This window comes from Echiichthys vipera (genome assembly GCF_963691815.1).
Source record: "Echiichthys vipera genome assembly, chromosome: 14".
NCBI lineage: Eukaryota > Metazoa > Chordata > Actinopteri > Perciformes > Trachinidae > Echiichthys > Echiichthys vipera.
Genome location: NC_139839.1, coordinates 28,243,052 through 28,267,109, shown reverse-complemented (window position 1 = coordinate 28,267,109; position 24,058 = coordinate 28,243,052). Strand labels below are relative to the sequence as shown.

At 40.6% G+C, this 24,058-nt stretch overlaps 1 protein-coding gene across 6 annotated transcripts in view; it reads left to right on the top strand.

Moving 5' to 3' along the window:
- The window catches only part of bbx (BBX high mobility group box domain containing), a 28,369-nt gene extending 4,382 nt beyond the window's left edge, over window positions 1-23,987 (top strand). For 2 of the 6 annotated variants that reach the window (XM_083926420.1, XM_083926418.1), the window contains exons 4-15: window positions 2,134-2,338; window positions 2,423-2,490; window positions 2,595-2,669; window positions 4,724-4,804; window positions 6,314-6,379; window positions 10,194-11,049; window positions 11,168-11,300; window positions 13,768-13,919; window positions 14,104-14,193; window positions 14,661-14,855; window positions 16,376-16,568; window positions 20,017-23,987. In XM_083926420.1, the coding sequence (XP_083782546.1) occupies window positions 2,134-2,338; window positions 2,423-2,490; window positions 2,595-2,669; window positions 4,724-4,804; window positions 6,314-6,379; window positions 10,194-11,049; window positions 11,168-11,300; window positions 13,768-13,919; window positions 14,104-14,193; window positions 14,661-14,855; window positions 16,376-16,568; window positions 20,017-20,095 (2,193 nt within the window). In that variant the 3' untranslated portion in view covers window positions 20,096-23,987. Of the gene's footprint in view, window positions 1-2,133; window positions 2,339-2,422; window positions 2,491-2,594; window positions 2,670-4,723; window positions 4,805-6,313; window positions 6,380-10,193; window positions 11,050-11,167; window positions 11,301-13,767; window positions 13,920-14,103; window positions 14,194-14,657; window positions 14,856-16,375; window positions 16,569-16,840; window positions 16,925-20,016 lie in introns of those variants that run through there. The other 4 variants (XM_083926419.1, XM_083926417.1, XM_083926421.1 and 1 more) reach the window with 3 other exon arrangements.
- The last annotated feature ends 71 nt before the right edge of the window (window positions 23,988-24,058 follow it).

Sequence of the window (24,058 nt, the reverse complement as noted above, 5' to 3'; positions counted from 1 at the left end):
AGATCTTTAAAAATGTAGAAATCGATTAAGACATGCATGCAGGGTACCCATGAGTCCTGGAAAACCTGGAAATTTAGAGACTGGTTTTCCAGTCATGGAAAAACCTGTAATGTTATTAAAATGACCAGACATCCTAGAAAAAAACCTATGTTGTTGGAATTAAAGTTGTATTTTAGCCCCTCGCTTTCTCACGTAAACCTAGGTGTTTATTTAGTTTGAAACCCCACTGTTGGTAGGATAAGCTGCACGGTGTGACACTTCAGAGCAGGTGATCCAGATCATAGAATGGAAAAACACTTCCTTTGCATTTTGGCTCCCATTTCAGTCAGTCGAGCTGTTCACACCAGACAGGGAGCAAAATTATGTTTGACTGTTATATGGGCAGTAGTGAATGAGGGAGGGGGTTCAGACTAATCACAGTTTGTCGGTTATTTGTTTATATTGCACTGTCAATGAAATCCGATCAAACCACACCCACACAGTCCTGATTAAGCAGCCGGACTGTTTAACTTGATGGATCCTTAACAATTTTATTTTCAACGAATGCACTGATTGTGAAATTCTGGGCTGATAGCCTATTTTGTTGTTGTTTATTTTGTTTTTGTTGGTATTGATTCCTCTTTTTTGTGCCAGGGAAGCAGAGACATTTTTATTATTACAAAATAACTGAACTGTTTAAAAGTCATTCAGCCCTTCCTTACACTGTATTTGACTCGTAAGTACTTACATAGCCCAACACAAATATTCTTTCTGTGAAACCTAAAAGCAATTAGAAAGATAACACCTCTTGATTTTTAATTCTGAATACAACGTTTATGTTGCATATCGGTCTTCAAGATACTCAAATCCTCCCACAGGACACACATTTTCTCTAGCTGTAAACAAACCACACGTGTCCATGGCACCTGTTGCCCTCTTACGGCATGCCAGCATCATGTCCAGCCAGTGGCTTCCTTTGTATCAGCAGCTGCAGTGGCAGCATATGCCAGTTACTGTTGTTAAGTCCGATAAATAACCAACACAACATTTAGCTGCAAAAAATGAATGCAACTCAACAGTTAAACATCTACCATAGTTAAATGTTGGTGATTGATCATATTACACACTAATGAAGCACTTTTTTGCTTTTGCAGTATTCCAATATCTGTGTCTGTGGAGACATGCCCTCTCTAGATGTAATTAAGCCTTCATGTCAGAGCGTACTCACACTGTCCTCCCGAACCGCGACCCAGACTTTAGGGTAATTGTCCCCCCTCCCTCTCCCCCCGCGCCCCAGCCCCATTTGTACTCACACTGCCAGGGCCGGCCAATGCTTCTTGCTGCCCATCACGCCGTAACACGTCACACGCATTGATCGCGTGTGTTTGGCTTTGTTTACAAATCTCTCCATAGACCTCGGAGTTTTTGTGTGGCTTGTCGACTATTTTTGAATATTTTCATCCGACCAAATCTGCAGTAAACACTCCACCTCCGCATCACACCAATGTGAACCTTTCACCGCCATTGTTGTTGTTGTTAAATGTCCGCGCATGGTCCGTCCTTCTATTTACATGTCCGAACAGGTGGACATAACGCTACTGCCGTAGGGCTCGTGCTCGTACACGTGCGCACGCTCGTGCTCGTACATGTGCAAACGGCTCCGCTAAAGCCCACCTCTTTCAAGCGGGCCGTGGACGGTCCGCTGGCCGCAGTTGTGCGCGGAGCGGGTGCACTCACACTGCTTAAAGGTACTAGGCTTTAGCTGAAAAAACGGTTTTGGCCGCGGCCAAAAGGACAGTGTGAGTAGGCTCTCAGTGACTCTGCTGACAGACATTGGTCTGTAGGTCCAGATCGTCAGCGGCGGTTATGCTGCATTCACTTGTAATCGGAAATCGGGAACTTCCAACCTCTGAGTCAGGCTTGTAGTAAGGGCAAAAGTCTAGTGCAGTGATGATGGAGGTTTCTGGCAGTAAGGTGTAACTGCAGGTGAGCTTGTTCTTTCAAAGAGGACACTAGAAACAACGCATCTCAAATCTTATGGAGTACAACTTTTATTACATTTTTATCAATAGTTCATGTTCTAGTTAACTACTTTGATTTAGATTTGATAATGTGTATGGTTTGTTTGTTACCAAATCAATTATGTTATTTCAGTACAAGGATGCCTTTATGAAGGCCAACCCGGGCTACAAGTGGTGTCCCACCACCAGCAAACCAGTAAAGAGCCCTTCCTGTCAGCCAGCCAGCAACCCCCGGAAAAAAGTTTGGTCCTTCTCTTCCAACTCAACCAAGGACTCCACCACTGCCAAAAAAGTGCCCAAAACTGACAGCATGCCACAGTTAAACTTTGCCATGGCAGGTGTGTATCTTGAATGGTAGTTTGTTCTGTGACACCATGACAAAATGTTGGATTGATTTTGAAACTACTGTCATTCTTTGTCAGATCCTACAAAGATGGGAGGCCTTAGCATGCTGCTGTTAGCTGGGGAACATGCCCTCACAAATAGAGAGGTAGGTGATTGTTGGAGCCGGTGCCGGTGCTGGTTGCTTTTGGATTGTAAGAGTTTTCTTTTTATTTAACAGACCGACTAACCCAGTATTGTTTAACTCTCTAGATCCCTTCCAGCACTAAACCTAGTTTACCTGACACAGCCAGCGAAGGGAAATCCTTTCCAGGGGATGAGCAAGAGGTGTGTTCTAAGACCATATTTCTCTTCCACTGTACACTTTATGTTTTAGAATAGATGCTTGAGGTGGTGCTAAATACAATGAAATCCACTCAGTTTAGCAGCAACTACTGTATTAATAAGTACAAATATAAATAGATCTAGGGAAGTGTGTGTGGTTTCTGTACAGCGATATGGCAAAGTAAAAAAACATCTAGTAGGACCTGCAGTACATACAGCACCAGTTACAAACAACATAATAACTAGACCTGCACATGTTGTGTTGCAGTAGCTAGTGGTGGAAAGTAATTAAGTACATTTAGGGCCCATCCACTCAGAGACGCGCTTTCCTGTAACACACACCTTTAGTCTGGTTTTGGCCAACCATTCACAGCAGCCAGCGGCATCGGAGCCTGACAACAGGATCGTTTGAAAGTGGGTCCCAGAGTGGGAAAATGGCGTTGTCGTCTGGACGCTGAAACCTCATACTTTGTTAAACGATGACGTCATCGCCCCACCTCCGACCTCTAACCCTGCGGCGTCACATAACAACAACCCATAGACTGTTTACTGAACTGGACTCTGAGCCACATGCATGGGAATGAATTAGGCCGACCACAGATTTCTCCCTTTTCCCTGATGCTCTGAATAATCTAGTGAGACAGTGCCGGGGGAGGGGCTCCCAGCAGCACCCTCTGCTCGTTGAGGACACTAACTGCAGAGTGATTGGTGCATCAGAGTCCAAAACAGCACAAAAGTCTCCACCAACACCAGAAACAGTGACACATTTCTCTCTAGGATGAAGGCGGATTTGGGAAGTCTTTAGATTTGGAGAGAAACTCTCCGGTGTTTGTATTCTCCACAGCGTCTCCCCGTCTCTTCTTGTCCGTTGTTGGTGTATTTTTGTGGCACTACAGAGTTTGGAGTCGCTGCACGTGGTTTCCTGTGGACGCAGATTTCTTGAGTCGGGGCCGTGTGGAAGGAAAACTTTTAAGAACAACTGAGAAAAAAAACGTTGTTTTCGATCGTGTGAATGTACCTTTAGTCTGGTACTGTACTCATGTAAAATATTGAGATTATTAATTATTCTATACTTGAGTATTTCCATTTTGTTACTTCTGCTCATACTAAATACTTAAGATTGTTAATACAAAATATCCATCCATCTTCAACCGCTGGTCCCTATCGTGGTCGCGGGGGCTGCTGACATCGGGCGTGGGGTGGGGTCCACCCTGGACAGGACGCCAGTCGGTTACAGGGCACATAGAGACAAACAGAGACAGACAACCATTCACACTCGCATTCACACCTACGGGCAATTTAGAGTCAACAATGAACCTAACACCTGCATGTCTTTGGACTGTGGGAGAAAACCGGAGAAAACCCACACAGACATGGGGAGAACATGCAAACTCCACACAGAAGGGCCCCAGCTGGGATTTGAACCGGGAACCCTCTTGCTGCGAGGCGACAGTGCTAGACACCACACAATACAAAATATAAACTGCCCAGCACTTTAAAGAGTAGTTCAAATCAGCCCCACCTTTATCAGCTGCATCATTAAAAGTCTGGCTTAAACCTATCAATAATTTAAATTTTATATATGTTATTCTGAAAAGGGCCATTAAATAGATAAACATGAAAGGTTATTGCAAAGGCCGCTGCATTTCATTGGATCAACATAATTTCAGCATCTTTCTGATATATTAGTAATTAATAAATACATAAGCTAGCGTTAGCTTCACTTAGCATCAGGAAGGATTAGGACCTACCTCTTGTCACATGTTCCTAACTGGAAAATATTCAAATACAACTTCTCATCTGTGAAATGTTATTAATGTTTCTTAGTTTTAGTATTGTTTTGGTTAGAACATCCAAAAGCAGCCATTCTGTGTAATGAGGGCTTTTACTTTGGTCATTTCAAATCAAAGGATTGCAACAACAACCTCTGTCTTTAACAGTTGTTCCCCAAGACTGATACATTGAATGTTGATTAGCTGAACACACTTTGACATTGATTTGTTATGTAATAACTCACAGAATTGACTCGTTTTTTCTCAACCTATTTCAATCTTCAGATGTTGTCTGGGACAATACCCAACAGAGTGCCTGACATGACTGAAAGCAGGGTGAAGTCTGCCCCCTGTCCGCTGACAGAGGTATGACTGCTTTATAATTCATCAATGATATACCAATGAGATTTCTTTCTGCAACCTTCCTGGTTACTTTGGTTCATGACATTATTGCTAGACAACTTTGAAATAGTTGCTGATGTCCAAACAAAGCTCTATGTAATTCTTCTGTATAGCAGGAATAGCACGTTAGATAGCGTTAAAAATGACCACATTACATTGTGAGTTTCACCCACTCACTGTAAACATAAGATTGAATCATATTACTGACTTTATGGAACCAAAATCATCACAGTCTAATTAAAAAATGGCAAGAAAATTGTCTGCATAGCCAGTTGAGCGCCACCCTCAGGTAAAAATTTCTGTATTGTACAAGGTATCAGATAATGTAATGACATTTGCTGAATAAACGCTGCGTATAAGACGAGTTGAATGATTTTCAACTTTCAGGAAAGCATCGAATGTGATCAGTCACAACAAACCAAACACTAGTGGAATAGTGAGTTATTCAGCTATCTTTGACCGCACTGTTACTCACCAAGCTGGTGGCCAACTATTAACCAGGCGTAGATCACCATGCTGCACGGCTAACTTCAGAGGATCAGATCAGTACCTCCCAACACCCCGACCGCTGACCAGTCACACAAAAGGAAGTCATCATTTCTATAGGATCAAAAGAGTTTTCAATGAATTGACAATCAATACAGAGGAATATATATTTTTATTGGTTAGTCAAAATGCTTTGTTGCTCCAGGCTTTCTATGTAGCTTCTAACAAGCAGAGAGATCGATTACCTCAATAAATGAGTGCATAGTGACGTTTCTTTCATCCGGACTGGACTCCCGACAGCGTTGCTTTAAGACTCTTATTCCATCGCTGTAGTTCAGAATAACACGAGGCGACTTGTGATGAACATTGAAAATAAAGCGTATTGCCTTTGTTGTCTTTAATTTGAAAAATATCACATGCTGTTAATTAGCCCCCGTGATAGTAAATGCAGATAGATTTTCCTCAGCCTATTTCATGATTTGTAACTTTATTATGTGCATATTTGTCATTTATATTTGTAATAATTCCCACACATATGTATAGTTTTAAAGCCTTACTCTTATTCATTTGGACATTATTTCTATTGTTTTTACATTGTTCTATGATTAGATTTTATACATCACACCTTGTTGAATATCACTTTTTGCTGTCGCTATTATCCAATTTTCATCCAGGTGTCACCGTTTCATCTCATATGGTACTAAGTACTTCATTCATGGTTCTGACTGTGTTGCCTGTAAGTAATCACTCCAGAGTTAACAGAGCCAGTTGATAAGCAGCGTCAGGATCAACAGTGTTAGGCTCTATAAAGCCAGGTAACACAAAGGGAGCCGAATATGTTGAATTTGAGGTTCTCGAGGTAAATCCTCTCTACAATCAGTGTAAAAACAGTGACACACAGTAGAAAGTAAATGTTTCTGAATAATAATAGCAGCTGCGGAAAGCAAAGCAGTGCGATGTCATCAACATGTTACTGTGTGTTCACAGTCCGCTCTCTCTGCGGCACCTGAAGGAAAACCATGCGGACAGTCCGCTCTCTTTCAGCTCGCTGAGGTAAGGCATTTGACAGTTTGGACATAGTTCATCTTAAGGATTTATTTAAAAACAGGTGAGAATGTGAACTCAACAAACAAACAAACATCTGATTTACCTGGTTTGACTGTAACATCAGTCATCTTTCACGTCTAAGATTGAAGGATTGTAAAAATGTGCCAGTTTCCCCGATTATGAGTTCTCAGCTCCAACTTTTGTTACTTTGAGTGATGGGAAGGCTTAGATATGGCATATGCTCCCTTTAGTTTGTGAAATTCTGGACCAATACTGATGTTTAAAATAACAATTTGGCTGATGGCCTATACCAATGGTTATTTTTTGTGTTTGTTGTGATTTATTCCCCCGTCCTGTGCCAGGAAAACAAAGAAATCTTCACTATAAAAAAATAACTTAAAGGTTGAATATGGAAAATCTTAATTAAAAGCTATAATAATTTTTTTTTTTTTTAAAACACCCACGGGGCGTTTTGAGGGGTACAGAATGAAAGTATTTCTTTTAAATAAAAAAATATATTTAGTCTCAATTAACTTCTTTTTTTTAAAATTTTGACAGGTTTGACAATGACTTTCTGTCACGTTCTGTTTCCATTGTAGCAGCCAATAGTGTTGGGCGTTGCTGGTTGCCAGGGTGGTCTGTTGTTTCTACAGAAACAAGGAATCATTTTTGAGTTAGGAGCTAGCTAATGGATTCCACAGCACTCAAAGAAAGATTTCCAGTTGAAGACTGGCTAAAGTTGTATAATGTTGTAAAATTCATTGATTAGTCCAAATGAGTGGTTCCCCTGTATGATTCATCACTTGACATGGAGCAGGCTGATCACTGACACACTCTGCAACCAACCTGGCAACCCGACTGCTGGACTTAGTTTTTGTTGTTGTGACTACGATTTTAAGACACTAGATGGAGGTGTTCTGCTCATTCTCCATATTCAACCTTGTTTTAAAGTCACCATCCCGTCATTTCACTATGTATGTATGACTGAAGTTGTGCTCATTCAAACCACCTTTAATATAACATTCTTTCATTAAAAATATTTTTTCTTTTAAAACACAACTGCTTCAAAAGCTTTAGCTATCAATTTAGCCATCGCAAAATTGATGCAACACAGCAGATAAACACTGGCAGTGAATGACTATCATCTTATTTGCAGGTAGGCCGATTTCTGTCAACAAGGCAAATATCTTCCAGTACTGATTTTTGGCTGATAAGTTGGTGCATCCCTATTTTATTTTATACGCTTTGTCCATTTTATAGTTAAGTAGTTAAATAACTGTAATGACCATCAAAATTCATTTTCTACTGCCGTAGATTTATCAATGAAATCATCTGGCTTAAAACTGAGTCTATGCTATATGACACATTATCATCAATGATATCAGAAGTAGATCCATATATAATTGTATATCATAGACTGTATATAGAGATGGACAACGCAGGTCCACTTCCTCCCACTGCTCAAAAATGAAGCCATAATATTCCGGATACAGGTGCAGCCATGATGTAATTTACAACCATTCTGTGCAGTAGTGATAGAGCGGTAAATTCACGTCATTGAAGTCCTGCGAGTCGATCACAGCTGTCAGTCATAATCATTCATCTCATTTGTATAATATCAAATAAACAAATTAAAACCAAACTGGGAAAAAAACAAACACTTGAACAAACATCAGTGTGATTAAAAAGAACTGCCTACCAGAAACCATCTTTGGGAAAAATTAATTTGAGGTGCACTTAGGGTTTTTAGTTTAGTTTCCTGCAGAAAAAAGATTTATGACCTATTCTGCAGCCAGCACCAGGGGGCGATCCAGATGGATCTTTATATACAGTCTATGGTGTATATACTTATCTGCTCAGGAAATCAAAAGATTCGGTCAATTTGTATAAAAGAAGGTTTGTGTCACTAATAGGAGGAATCAAGCATTCAGTCTAAGGGTGGGTGATATGATGATGGTAGAGGGTGAAGGATCAGAACGTGTTGACGATCTGTCGAAGCAGAGAGATTGTAATATCGTCTACAGGACACATTGGCCCTCATTTATCAATCTTGCGTGAAAACGGGCGCAGATCTGAGCGCAGAATTGGTCGTATGACAGGACACACGTGTGATTTATGAAACATTCGTATCTGACCAATCTCAGCGTACGAATGAGCGGGCCTTGATAAATGCGGCGGCTGAATTCGACCATCATTAACATGTTACGCCCTTAAATATTCCTGGTTCGGAGGCCTCGCCCACTGAGGTCAAACATGCAGAGGAGAAACGCTGGGAAGAAAAGACACTTTTCCAACACACAGATCGGCATCCTGACATCCGAGATGGAGCAAAATAAAGATGTGCTTTTTGGAAGTCTTAAGAGTGGAATAAAAGGGGCCCATAAAAACGCTGTATGGAAAAGAATAACGGAGGCAGTCAACCCGAAGCAGCGCTCTACTGTGACCCGAGTGCGTGTGTGCGCACTGTTGAACCTGCGCTCCTGCTGTGTAGCGGGGTTTGCCAGCGGGGTTATTAGGTATTCCGTTAGAGGATAACCTTTGTCACATAGAAGAACCATACCAAAATGTTAATCATCTGATACCTTGTTTGATTTAATGCAATTTAACCGAGGAGATGACTTTGGCTCTGCAGTGCGGCTTGCTGCAGTGCGCCTTGCTGCAGCCGCGCGCCAACACATGATTCATTAATTCATCTTCAACCATTTGTCCCTGTCGGGGTCGCGGGGGGCTGGAGCCGAGCTGTTTTGAAATATAAAAGAATCATGTGTCGCATTCTGTCTATAACTGTTCTATGCTCTTCACAGATGCATCAGGTGTTTTTTTTCCTCAGCCAAATCACACTTTTGGCTGCTCCGCCTCATGCACCGCCGTAAGGACACACTGATCATCCAATCATAGAGAACTACAGGCAGTGACGAGTATGTCTCATCTAAAAATGAAAACAAAATGGCCGTGTCCTCACAGCACACAAGCGCCTAACTGTCACAGAATGTGTGGAACAAGCTGTAAAACTATGAGTCCAGCCACACAGCAGAGGAAACAGGAAGCTTTAGAGAGCTGTTTGTTAAATGCCCACTGTACTTGGCAAACTGATTCAAATCTGTTCAGAAAGGTTCTTTGGCCTAAATGCTTTGTTATATATTTTCTATTTTAGGGCCTAGTTTTTACAAAGCGAATACGTTGGTTGCAATGTTCAGTAACTTTCAAAATAATTTAAAAACTATGTCGAAAAACCGTGATAAAATCGTGATCTGGATTTCACTGATATATTTTTGCCATATCGCCCACCCCTAATTCAGTCATTGCTTATAAGAAAAACTAGAGAAGAGGTTAAACAATGCTGTCGCCACTAATTTTCTAATTGTCCAATTTAAAAAGCCTCTAAGTGGCTCAGTGAGGTCTTGTCTGCGTCGTGCTTGTATAAATCCATTCTTCACTAAGGTAAATTTTAAAATTGTTTATTGAAGAAAAACTGATATAACTATATGGAAACAAAACGATATGTTATGGAAATGAACGAAACGTTCAAGAGAAAATTTCAAACCCCACTCACCCTCTTTGTCTCACCAAAACGGCCATGCTACCGAACAGGTGAAATACCGTCAAATCACACCCAGGTGTTAATTGCCAGAAATGATAGTAAGCAAAGAGCGTGTTCAGGATTAAAAAAAACAACAATACAGGACAAACCAATTTTGGCTCCTACAAATGCAATAAGCAGAACTTTTAGAGAGAGAAAAAAAAAAGATCAAATTAGGATTGTTGTCGTTTTCTATTCATTTGTGTAACATTGTTTTATTTTGTTTTTTGGTCTGGTAAGATGTGCTTAGCGTCTGAAGCTGGAAAGATGGACACGGGCGTGTCTCAGCCTGAGGACAGCTCCTTCACAGCCTCTAAGCAAACTACAGTCAAGCCAGAGGTGAAGGAGGAGAAAGCAGACAGTGACGACGGTCCTCCCTCCTCTCACACATCAGCCCTCTTACCTTTGCTCTCCTCCGGCACTTCTACCTCCACTGATGCCATTCCCCTACAACTCAGCAGCCAAAATGCACGTGTCAAAAACAAGAGCAAGAAAAAAGAGGTGGCCAACTCAAATGAAAGTGATGAGATCCCTAGCTTGGCAAAGAAGATCATCAAGAAGTGTAACCATGCAGAATCCAATGTGGACAGTGTCTTCAGTACCATCGAGGCAGTGGCCAAAGGAGCCTGGAAGGCCACAGAGGAGAAGCCCAAGAAGAAGATCCAGAGCAGTCCTAGTGGTGGAAACTCTGGTGCACCCAAAAAGAAGAGTAAGCCCAAAGTCAAGTCCTTTGCCAGGGAAAAAGAGGAGGAGATGGAGGATGAGAGTGGACAGTGTGGGCCGTACAGTTCCTCTGAGGTGGAAATGAAGGAAGACCTGACTGATGTCAGTCCCAAGGCAGAAGCAGACGAGGCAAGTATAGGAAGCACAGACTTTCAGGGCAGCATGGCAGAGCCCCATCACTCCCCCTGCAGCCCCTTGCCTGCTAAGCTCAAAGAGGGAGACAAGGGGAAGGAGAGGTCGACTGAAGGGACTTGTGACTCCAACACAGAGAACCACGGCTCTAGGAAGTCAGAGCGGAGCTGCAAAGGCGCCTTGTATAAAACCCTCGTTTCTGAGGGAATGCTGACTTCACTTCGAGCTAATATTGACAGAGGTATCCTTTTTGATTCAAGTGCAGACAGATCCATACACGTAGGAGGCATAATCCAGTCTGTTTATGTCCTGTAGTTAATGTATATTCACAAATGCTTGTTGTTTATGTGTGTCTGCAGGTAAAAGAGGTGCTATACGTGCTTCTGATCATGATGCTAACTGGAGTGATGACAGCTGGACAGTTCCTCAGATTGGACCAAATAACCCCAAGAAGCTGAAAAAGTCCAAGTCCAAAGATGAATGTTCACAGGGGTGAGTCATGTCTCCTCTTATTCATCTGTTGATCAGGAGTGATTAAAGGTCCTTTTTAGCCTTCTTGTTTTCTCTATACCTTGTATTAATCATACTATGGAAAATCTGGAATGTCTGACTGACAATATGTATTGTTTGTACATCGACTTAAGTCTAACTTATTGTTACTGTTACTTATTCTTAACCCAACTACACCAGTCAATAATCACATTTCTTGGATTTATAGATCCTTATTTACTAAGCTATTTTAAATGGCAATTTAATTTACTTTACAAACTTTGCACTCACCAACTCAGTCGTACAGAACTGAGAAATGTGACTACAGCAAAATACCATATATCAGGACAAGCAGCACAAGCTTCATGAAGCTTTCCAAATAAACTCCAGTATCACAGAAATCATTTTGAATGCTTGTCTCTGAGTCTGAGCCAAAGTAAACACAGAGAGTCGCCTCCTGGATTAGCTATTGGAGCAAACTGCATACTTCTGGGTCAACAAGCCAGCTAACAAAACTAGCTGCTTATGCATCTGCACTCACAACAACCTTTTATTTCTTATTGATTCATGTATAGCAGGATTTGGACACTGCTTGCCCTGATTTTGATGAGTTGCATTTCCTTCATTTCTACAGCACATGTTGTGTATGCAAAGTTATTATGGCCTGTAGTCAGAATGGTCAGAATCGACAATAACAGCCAGGTTTAAAGGTACTGTCATTTCACAGTAATATTACATGCACTGGTCACTGACTTAAATCCCATCTGGAGCACACATGTATGTGTGTTCAATTATAATTACACCACCAATAACCTACTGTTTTTCTACACACTTGCTGGTTCTCCAGTAATATTAGTCCCACCTATACAGACACTTTGCATTTTAAAATTGTGTTACAGAGTTTTTTTGTATAGAGATGCTTTTTCTGCTATTGAGGAAATATACATTGCTAACCTGATAGCAAAATACATTCAGTCCATTCATGTGATGAAGGGTAGAAGAAGGGTAAACATTAAGAACTAGACACCATCTTGCGTCGGGATCACAGCCATCTTGGACCTCAGTCTTCATTTTGATCTCAACTACACATCTGTAAAGTTTCATGACTGTATCTGGCATGTTTTTAACAAAGATAGACACAGAGCCAGAAAAAGAAAGACAGTAAGACAGACAGACAGACAGACAGACAGACAGACAGACAGACAGACAGACAGACAGACAGACAGACAGACAGACAGACAGACAGACAGACAGACAGACACATACACAGAGCCAGAGAAAGACAGACAGACACACAGACAGACACATACACAGAGCCAGAGAAAGACAGACAGACAGACAGACAGACACATACACAGAGCCAGAGAAAGACAGACAGACAGACACATACACAGAGCCAGAGAAAGACAGACAGACAGACACATACACAGAGCCAGAGAAAGACAGACAGACAGACACATACACAGAGCCAGAGAAAGACAGACAGACAGACACATACACAGAGCCAGAGAAAGACAGACAGACAGACAGACAGACAGACACATACACAGAGCCAGAGAAAGACAGACAGACAGTCAGACAGACGCATACACAGAGACAGAAGGACAGAGACAGAAAGACACACAGACAGACAGACGCACACACATACACACACAGACAGACAGACACAGACAGACGCACACACATACACACACAGACAGACGCACACACACAGACAGACGCACACACATACACACACAGACAGACAGACATAGACAGACGCACACACATACACACACAGACAGACAGACACACAGACACACACACACACACACACACACACACACACACACACACACACGAACACACACAGACACACACACAGACACACACACACACACACACACACACACACACACAGACTGACAGATAGATAGCAGCGTTTCCCCTACCATTATATTAGGGGGGCACTGCCCCCCCCCCCCCCCCCTAACGGCACCCCCCTCCTCCTTGAAGGTCAAGTCAATTTTATGTAATTGTATTTTCTGAAGAGCGTCAGATGCCAACAGGAGTCATTTAAGGATCCCTTTCCTATAGAACAGCTCTATACCCTGTCCTTTTAGTAAAGAAACAAAACAGCCTTATGTTACTGATCTTATTTACACAACAGCATGTAAATTCTGTCTCTACATGCTTGCGTGTTCCAATTCTCAGGAAACGTTGGAGATTCACTTGTTCAAAGATCGTTTGTGAAATTGTTTGGGAAGATGCTCCACTCCAACAAAAAGCAACTAAAACAGAATTAAACAAACTGAAATTCTTTCTTTATTATGTTGATTTTTTTTTATTTAACTTGTATACTTATTATTTGGATAATTATCTAAAGACATTTTGATACACTGACTTAAACTGAGATTGCATTGTGGCTTGGATTATTGCTGTATAATTGTGATCCTTCTCAATCATGTAAACTCTGAACTTGATTTGTCAGCCTCGGGAAACTGGAGGAGGAGTTTGAAAGGAAATTTAACAGCCTGCCACAGTATAGCCCAATGGTCTTTGATAAGAAGGGGACCACTGTCACAAAGAAGAAGAAGCCTGACAGTTCCACTGTCCAAGAGGAAGCCTCTCAAGCCGGGAAAGGTACAAACCAAATGAATGATGTTCTTTGCTATCCTCTCATCTCATCCATGAGCCACTCTGCCACTGATACATGTTTTCCACACTTGGAAGAATGGTGTTCAGGATCAGTTTTCTCTTTGTTAAAGCAAAAAACATTTCGACTTCATAACATAACATTTGCATGCTCTTTTTTTCTTTATATCAGGGCCATCTCAATCTCAGAAAAAGACTTCATTCCACAAGATTGTTAGGAAGCACAAACACAAAAAGGAGAAACCAGGTGCAGTGGACAAAGGTGAACGAGAATGATGATGTTTGTGAATTCTAAAGCAGGGATGTCAGCAGATTCCTCTTGCAGCTACCCATTACCACATTCTCTATGCAAGCGTTTGAATGACCAGTTTATTACTTTAAAATCCCATTTGGTGAAAAAATAACTTAAATTAACCTTCATAGCACAAAAGGCCACAATTTGCGGTAAATTAGGTTGTGAAAGAATTGTGATTCATGTTCTACACTCCCATGATTCCACTTGTACTGTTTATATTATAAAGATATTGATATTCTTATTTATTAAGAATGAGCTCTTCGGGTCTGTGTGCCATTTACCAAAAATGCACTTTCATCTGGTTAAATCCCAATGATGCTAAACAAATGAACTGTTGTCTCTGTAACTTCCCTGAAACACATTTGATTTTCATTACTACCCGTGTGCAAAGGTTCAATCACTGAAATGGCTCCTGAACCTTTTCTCCACAGCAGTGGTACAGAGTGATTCCACCATGCAGGATTCAGCTTCAAAAGCCAAATCATGTGCCCCTGTTGCCATTATGTGCCCAGATGTCCAGGGCACCGCAAGTATGGAGATGCTAGTTGGTAGCCAGAAGAGGAAGGCTAGGAAGACCAAGATCACACACTTGGTGCGCACAGCTGACGGCAGTGTGTCTCCAGCTGAGGGTGAGTGAGGGATGAAGGATTGATGGATTGATCTGGAAGAGTCAAATGTCAAATGTCACGTCTAAAGAGTCATGAAGAGTCATGTCTAAAATGATTTAAAGGACACATTTTGAAAGTAAAATAAAATAGATCAAATAATCTCATAATTTATGCAATCAGTTGTTAGATATTGTATATTATAAGGTTTTTATTATTATTATGATGATGATGATGATGATGATATAATAATAAGTTCACTCTTCCTGTGAGCTGTATTTTAAGAACATTTATGTATGTATGGAACTGAGAGCTTACTACTGTAGCTCGAGACAAACTGTGTCCAACAGCCCAGAGAGTGTGTTCTTCATCTTCAGTCATCTTCATAACACAGCCACAGGTTCAGTTGACATTAAAAGGCGCCAATGATCCAATTTCACATGGGTGAGTGGGACTTTAGGGCTTTTCATTCAGAGATTCTGTAACAGTGAAGTAATGCCGCAGCGCCAGCTTTTTGGTTGTTGGGATTTCACACAGAACGCTGGGATGCCAGAAGCAAAAGAGGCGTCAGCGTCTAGTGTGTGTGAGCCGATCTACTCCGTTAATAAACCATATGAACCTGACCCACAATCTGCAAATCTTATAGATTATAGCAGCACAACTGTCAGGGGAGAAGGGCAGAGACGGACTGCAGCGCTGTGGTGCCCCTGTGTGTGTGTTTTGAGAGAGGGGTAGAGAGAAAAGAGACAGGGGAAGAGACTGTCTATATTTAATCAAATTCTGATAACACATTAAATAGATATATAGATACTACTTAGGGCACACTCACACTGTCCATCCGTACCGTGCCCTGTGCTTTAGGGTGATTGTCCCCCTCCCTGTTCCTCCTTGTACTCACCTTACTTGAAATTTCAATTTAATTCAATTTCAATTTTATTTATAGTGCCAAATCATAACACAAAGTTGTCTCAGGACACTTTACAGAGTAGGTATAGACCGCACTCTATGGCTTATTTATTATTTACATAGACCCAACAATTCCCCCATTGAGTACGGCGGCAGCGATCTAGTCGGGTAATACGGTACTATGAGCTCTTTAAGATACGAACACATGAAGCTCCGCAAAATGAAACACCAGGAAACGAAACAACAGGCTGGGGAGCTCAGCTTTTGTTACACACATACGTACAGGATGTACGTTAGAAAACACTGGTCTTGACAATTGAAAATATATGTGCACATTTCAAATGAACTAACCATAACCACAGAGATTGATGAAGTCAATATGTTATATTTACAATATACAGTATATTTCTGCTTGTCATTTCTTTCTCTTTGGGTTGGAGGTTACTGAGGCATTTTGAATAACTAAAATGTTACTAGTTACTTTGAAGAACTGCTTTTACTAGCATGGCAGGCACTGATATCCTGTCTTGTTGAAGAACATTTTACAAATCTGAAAAGGAAATGCAGATGATTTGCTCTGCTGACCGACTTTTTAATGGTGTTCCTTAAAATGATTTTTTTTAATTTATTCTTTACAGAGGACAAAAGTAGGGACCTGAACCAGGAAGAGGATAAGAAGCCATTACCCCAACAGAATTTATGCAATGAAAAAGGGTGCTACAGTAACCCAAGAGGAGAGGAGGCAGAGAGGAGCTCCATACCACAAGAGCTACCTGCTTTCTTCAGCTTGGCAGCCCTGGCTGAGGTAGCAGCCATGGAAAACGTTCACAGGTAGAGACACAGCCTCACTTCTTCACTGGAGATCAAAATTAGAGAACAAAGTATAAATACTTGATTCATTTTGATATACCGTTATTTTTTATTGTTCATAATTTGATAGAATATCCTCTTTGTCTATACCACTGCTGTCCTAGCATGTGTTTTTAAATAACCAAGGCACTTCAACAAAAACCTTTATTTAGTACAAAAAACAGTGATCTAAATTAGAGAACAGTAACCACTGTGTCAGAAGAGAAGATTTCAAACAATGTTTTCTTCTATAGGATTCAAAAATGAACAGGAAGTGTAGAGGCCACAGCTTTGAATGACTTCAGCACATCTGCACCCACAGGACATCTCTAGTTACTCACACTGCTCTGGTTTGATCTTGGTCCATTCTGACTCAGTCTCTTCCAAAGTTCACTAACGGGAGTGGGTTTCTGAGACTTTACTTTGTGACCAAGGATTTTCCAGAGATTCTCTATGGGATTTAGATCTGGACTCTCACTCACATCTCATTGCCAGAAAACATGCTATATCAAGATATATATCGTTATAAATATGAAATGACCAAGGCCCCACCACAGCGGCTTCCTGGTTGATCGAATACGGAAGTGTTAAAAACTGCAGTTCTCTGATTGTCCACAGGTTTCATAACAGAGCAGTTTCTCATTGACCTAAGAAACAAGTAACTCAAGTAACCAAACCAAATACATCCAGCTTATTTAAGTGATAAATCAAACATAATATCAAACCAAAAAATGGCTCTAACATACCAGCCCCTAATTGCTTGTTACATAGCAATTACAAAAATGATACATCATGGAGCCATTATAATCAAAATACTTCAATACTCAACTCCAATACTCTATTTAGATAGCCCATTTGTAAATCCAGCAAGATCAGTAGTAGGTGTGCGTCTGCGTGTGAGTTCCTTGCTCTTCTAAAGATCTTAATCCTGGGGTCCAGAACATTAAGTCATATAGTCCCTCATCCATCAGTCAGAGGTGCACTTGACTGAGAGCTGGCAAACTTAAATGCAACTACGGAACACTTCTCTTTGTTGTCACCCAAAGCTGTGAGCTCTGGTGTCATGTCACATCTCAGATCCTTTTTCATTAGGCTTCATGCAGGAACCGCACACAAGGACCCATTCATTCTTACGCTGCTCATACCAGTGTTTTAAGAGTTGTCCCATTAACCAGTTTTGTCGTACTTCTGCAGCAGTCGTGCAGACAGTGTTTTTTAAGTGGGTTTTCTTTTCTTCACAAGAGGAAAAACACGTCTCTGATTTGATAATCATGAGAATCATCAATGCCTCAATCCGAATGAATATTGGTGTGACAGGGGAAGCCTTCAGATCACTAATACAAGGTTTCCTCTCGTTCTCTCTCATACAGTCACAGTGACTTGACTGCTCCTCGTTCTAGTCATGCAATACTTTGGTTTAACAAGATGTTTTTTGGTTTCTTACTTCATGTCAGCTCTTTGATGTGTGGAAAGCTGTAGTATTTTCAAAGATTTTTCGGTTCCCCTAATATGACTAATTGCAGTTTGTTACATGTTCATCTGCTGATGTCCGACAGTGGGACTTGAAGCCCTACAAGTTTTGTTTAGGGCCCGTCCACGCAGAGAGGCGTTTTCCTGTAACCGCACAACTTTAGTATCGTTTTGGCCGACCATCCACACAACGCCGGCGTTATCGGAGCCTGAAAAGAGGATCTTTTGAACCGGTAGTTGAGGACACTAACTGCAGAGTGATTGGTGCATCAGAGTCCAAAACAGCACCAAAGTCTCCACTAACACCAGAAACAGTGACACATTTCTCCTTAGGATGGAGGAGGATTTGGGAAGTCTCCAGATTTGGAGAGAAACTCTCTGGTGTTTGTATTCTGATTCTCCACAGCGTCTCCCCATCTCTTCTTCTCTGTTGTTGGTGTATTTTTGTGGCAGTTACAGCTCCACATCCAGGCCTCGCACGTTTTTAGCCGGTTTACCTGGTTTCGTGTGGAAGTAGAGATTTGTTAAGTCGAGATTGTGTGGACAGAAAACTTAAAAAAAAAAGGTTGTTTTCGATCGTGTAGATGTACACTTAGTTGCTGCTTACAATTTTGGGAATGAAACCTGATATTTAATTAATTGTTAAAGTAATATTTCATGTAAAAATGGCAGAAAAGGTTGTTTGCAGCCTCTGAAATCAGAAGATTTCCTGCTTTTCTCTGATTCAGAGCATTTATATGAATATATCTGGGGTTTTGAGGAAACAAAAACTTTTAAAGACATCACCTTGGACATTTTGGATGATAATGAAAAAAAAGAATCGGTGGTTGCAGCCGTATTCGAGTGCTCAAAACATTCATCAGCTGAAACAGTTTAGCAGGTAAAAGGATTTGCTGAATCTGACATGAGACACTCAAACAAATCTCACAGAGAAAAGCAAGTGAAGTTAGGAACATAATTCTCTGATGTAGGTGGGCAGTGTCAGTCCTCATCATGTTAGTCTCCTATAAAGTTGCACCTTTCTCAACTCTGACGAAAACCACAGCAGGCATAGAACTTGAAAGCAAAGGCTCTCGCAGATTTCCTATATACTTCCATTTCACAAACACACATTTGAAATTCAAATTCTTAAATTTGATGAGTCAAATTCGTTCATAATTAAATTGATGATTAATCTATTTAAGTCATAATAATCCTACACATCTGTCTCTTTGTCTTTGCTTCTCTGTACAGAAAAAATAAGATTTTTCATACTTACTTATGTTGTCAGGAAACTCAATATGCAATTTCTCATAAATAACTTAAATTAACAATAAATATTACATGTCCTTATCTGGTCCTGCTCCTCCAGAAATTTAACAATGAAATATTGGTGAAATATACAATCCAAACAAAAACCCAGTCACCAGAATCAAATGTTGGCATTGTTCATTTCTGCAAATGTTTATGAGCCGCTGCAACTGTTCTCCTTCCCTGCTCGTCACATACACACACTTTTTGACGCTCCATGGTCGTACTTTTAAACATGTGGTTAATGTGAATTCAAACAACAACTATGAACATTACTTAGGTTTCTGCATCAAAACTACAGGCCTGGATTTACGGCCAGGACAATAATGTTGTCTAATCAGCATCTTGATATGCCACACCTGTCAGGTGGATGGATTATCATGGCAAAGGAGATTAGGAACTCATTTGTGAACAACATTTGAGAGAAATAGACCATTTGTGTACATAGAAAAAAGGTCTTCATGAAAAATTGGATCAAAAACAAAAGTGTTGCATTCATATGTTTGTACATCGGTTTTGTAATTGGGTTTCACTTTCACACAGGACACCAGCCACCGCCTCCCTGGTGGATGTCTGGTTTGTGTTTGACCCTACCATCCAGGAGTTTTTAGGCTTGTAATACTATGTCAGGTGAACACGCTCTTAAATCTTCTTTGTTGTCCTGTTTCAGAGGCCAGAGAGGCCTGGCTGAGAGTCAGAAGAAAGAGCTCGCCAAGACTCCAGTCCTCATCTCCTGCGCTGATCAGTGAAACTCTGCTGCTGCTGCTGCTACGAGAAGCCACAACATGGACATTGGCAGTGGAGCTTAACTTTCCTCAGTGGTAACCCTACACTTAAGGGAGACTTGATCAGGAAGCTGACTCCACCTTAATCTTTTGGTGAATTTGCTTGAGCTCGGGGCCATGGTGGGGGAAAGAGACCCTCTCCTCCTCCCTGTTCCTCGCTATCTCAGTGTTTCCCCCGAAAGCCTTCCGTTGGTATGAGGGAGGATGCCTTTCTGAACTCTTCTCACCCCCGTAGAAGCTCTGTTCGGGCATGTGGAAGAACCAAGCTGTCCCCCGGTGCATGGCTTCCCTTATTGAGATGGTTGTCATGGGTTTATTGTACACTGTTTTGTCCAATAGAGGCCATTTTTAAGGTCAAGTCTTGCGATTTAAAAAAAAAAAAAAAACTAGCATTTTAGGTAGGGCAAAAAAACCCAACACTGCATTCGTTTTTTAGACGAACACAGCTTTCTGCCACCTTTTTACCTCACACACGCCTACTGAAGAGTTCCCTCCACCTCTGGTAGAATACCTCTGTATTTAAATAGTTCTTATCCCTTCCATTCCTTCAAGCTTCAACCCAAATGACTTTAACCAGGGTAAATGATCATGATGGATAGACTTCCATAACCAACTTGTTGCTTAGTGTTTCCCGGTGGTACACTTATCTGGTGTACTCAAACCACGAAGAAATCCTGGTTAAGTATTTGATATGTAAGTTATGATGCTACTGTAAAACAGTATGTGGTAGCTAAAAATAATGTTAGACTGAATGTGTAAGAGTAGACTTGTGCATACCTTTGCATCTGAACTAGAGTTGACTATAGCTGTGGGTGTTTGTTTGTCCTGCTTATCCTTTAGTAGTAAGTTCACAGTGTCCCTGTCAGGCTTATTAGACAGTAGGTCGGCTTAAAAAACTTCTTCTTGTGATGGGGAGCTCGTGTGAAAGGGATTCAGATATAGCCTTAACCCTACCACCCAGACCTAGAACCAGCTTCTTGCTCAATGCCATCACAGTCCTAAAGTCAGTGGAAAGATTTTTTGAATAGTAAAATGCAGTTTTGTCAATACTTGATCTTATTGCAGTTTGCGTAGCAAATTAGAAAGGTTAATTCCTTGCGTGAAACTTATTTCATGAAATAGGTGTTTTTTAATTCCATAATAACTGCACTAATTTGTAGCTGACGTTTGAGTTGCTCCCGGAAGGGTTATAAAATGCCTCGTCTCCACCGGGCATCGCGTTCTCACACCACAGCCTCTCAACTGTCTCAAGTGTCCTCAGGACCTGGCTTAAGCCAGACGCATGCTCCAACTTAAATATCACAAGTTTGATCGTCAAGTGGAAAATTTGTTCAATAAAATAGTTTTATACTACATGTCTCATAAAATGAGCTATTTGAAAATGTAAAAAAAAAAAAAAACATTCTGTATTTTTCTTATTTGTGCAGAAGAAAAATCTTGATTTAATGTGTGGAAATCCAAGTACGCTATGCTATGGTTCCTCACATAGCTATTGGAGACGAGGCATTTAATAATTTCCCATTTTTGTCTTATCAGCCTTTTGAGATTTTATTGCCAAGTAATGGTGTTTTCAGAGGTCACACGTAATCAATGTTTTGATTTGTAGATGTATTTATGCAACTTTGTGTTCCTTATTTTTGGCTTTGATTTGTTAATGTTTGGTCAGAATCATTCCATTTCCACGCTTCTGTCTTGGACGTTCTTGTGTTTACAGTTGATCAGCTGTAGTACTGAGGAGAAATGAGAGAGCATGCAGTCCGGCTGCAGGTTTGTTGTCTTCCCAACGGTTGGTGGAACTTGGAAGAGCTGCCACAGGCATGGAGGCCAACTGAGAGCTACACAGACTCCCCAGCAATACCCCCGCCTCCTTAGCAGCCCTTTTGCCCTCTGTGCAGACCAATACTTAATTTATCACGTTTTAGATCCACCTTTATAACTTTTATAGCTCTTTATTTTCTATTTAATCTTTTTCGTGTTAAAGTGTGTGCATTTATGATGCTCTTTCCACTAGGTCCTCTTTATGCTTTTTCCTGAGGTCAAGTTTACTGGATTAAGAATGATCATAGACGATGAATGCATCTATGCTTGCCTAAGCTAAGCAAACATGCACTGAGATAAAAGGCACAGTCTCTAGACAGTGAGCTTGTCTTTTCACCTCTGGAGTTGTGTGTTTGACTGCATCACCATTTCTTGGATATTTGTTCAGAGTACTTTTGGACACTTTGTGGCAGGACAGACAAATAATAAATGAATGGGTCTTAGTCGTGCATCTTGAAACAGAGCATTTTCTTATGTCAAGGCATTGTTACATGGTAATAATGTTTTGCTTATGTAGGCCCTTGTGTGCATATAATACAGTACATGCAACAAATCCAAATTCCTCTCTAAATTTGTCTTTATTATCTAACAAACTAACTGCAAATGTTTCCCAGTTAATCTTAAGGGAACAACATTTTGCTTTACGATAATCCTAATAAATGGTATATCTATTTTTTCCGATATTGGAAAAAGTTCCATTAAGGGTGACATCATCCACGCAGTAAACTGTAAAGTTCTTTCACTGGTGGACATCAGTGTAATTCTTTGCAAAGACAAAGAAATTGTCTTCCCCCAAAATAGAAATATATTTGCTTATAGCAAGTGAGTTTATTAACATTTGCCAAAGAAAAGGGAAAGTTATATTCAAACGGAAATCCTGTTTCTTTTTTTTTTTTCTAAAAAAAAAAAGAAAGAAAGCTGGCATAACAGTTGCACTTAGTTTCCTAGGTGTGTAAATCTTCAGGTAACAATATCAGCACAATTCATCCTGTGTATCGATGGGATTTCCTTGGTGTTTGAGCCTAGAGTTGGAATGAAGTGCAACAAAAGGGCACCACTCAATGCCTCTTTAATAAACAGTATTTGCACCTTATGACCCAAACCAAAATGATGATGGACTTTGAAGAAAATATATAATTTTTACCCACTCTATGGAAATTATGCATTTTAACTATTATATATGCGAGAATCCAGTCAAAAACAAATCCACACATCTATCAAACAGCCATAAAACTGTCATTTCCCATCCCCTCACTTTTCTATCTAGAAAATGCTTCTATAAAGTCTAAATTCCTATATTAGTTATCTAAATGACTATAATACCCTTTTGTGCTAGTACTGTCTTCTTGAATGTAATCATTTTGTACCTGTATTTTTCTAATTCAGTCTTGATTGTACTGTATGTATGCTATGATGGTATACTGTTCCTTAGGTGCGTAGTTCCTTACAACCAACAGTTTTCATGACAGGATAGCTGCTGTGCTGCAAACTTAGTGGAAATGTGTGGAGGTTTTAAGTCCAAAGGACTAACTGTACCCTGTGAGAATCCATCAGACTGAGAACTGAGAGATTCTTGCATTTTGAGCGGTGGGACTATAGCTTTCCCTGGTTTGCTACTTCTTTTTTTTCCTTTGCAGTAAAAGTGAAAGTGTGATCAGGACAGTTTATAAAACAAGGACGCTCCTGCAATCAGATAGAACAATTGAATGCTCGAGTTTCAACTTATTTATTACTGTTCCTTTTTATAGGTTTAGTTGAATAAAATACAATAAAATATAAAACTGAATATGCATCCCTTTATACATGAACATGTATGAGATAATCTACCCTTTACTGGAATGTAAATCATGGCTTCCTTTGGGATTTTGATGTGAAGAAGTTGTTATGCCAGATCTTTTAGGTCTCTTTCCTATAGTTTGTACAACATATGCTTCTATTTATGCTACTGGTAATCATCATGACAGATCTGTTCTTTTGATTGTTACAGCCCAGTGGTTACATGCAGCCTTGCCTTACTGGAGCCCCTGCTTAGTGAGGGATCCCCACCCCACCCACTACTCCTATGTCATAACACTGTTTGCTGATGCAACTATTATTCCTTTTACACTT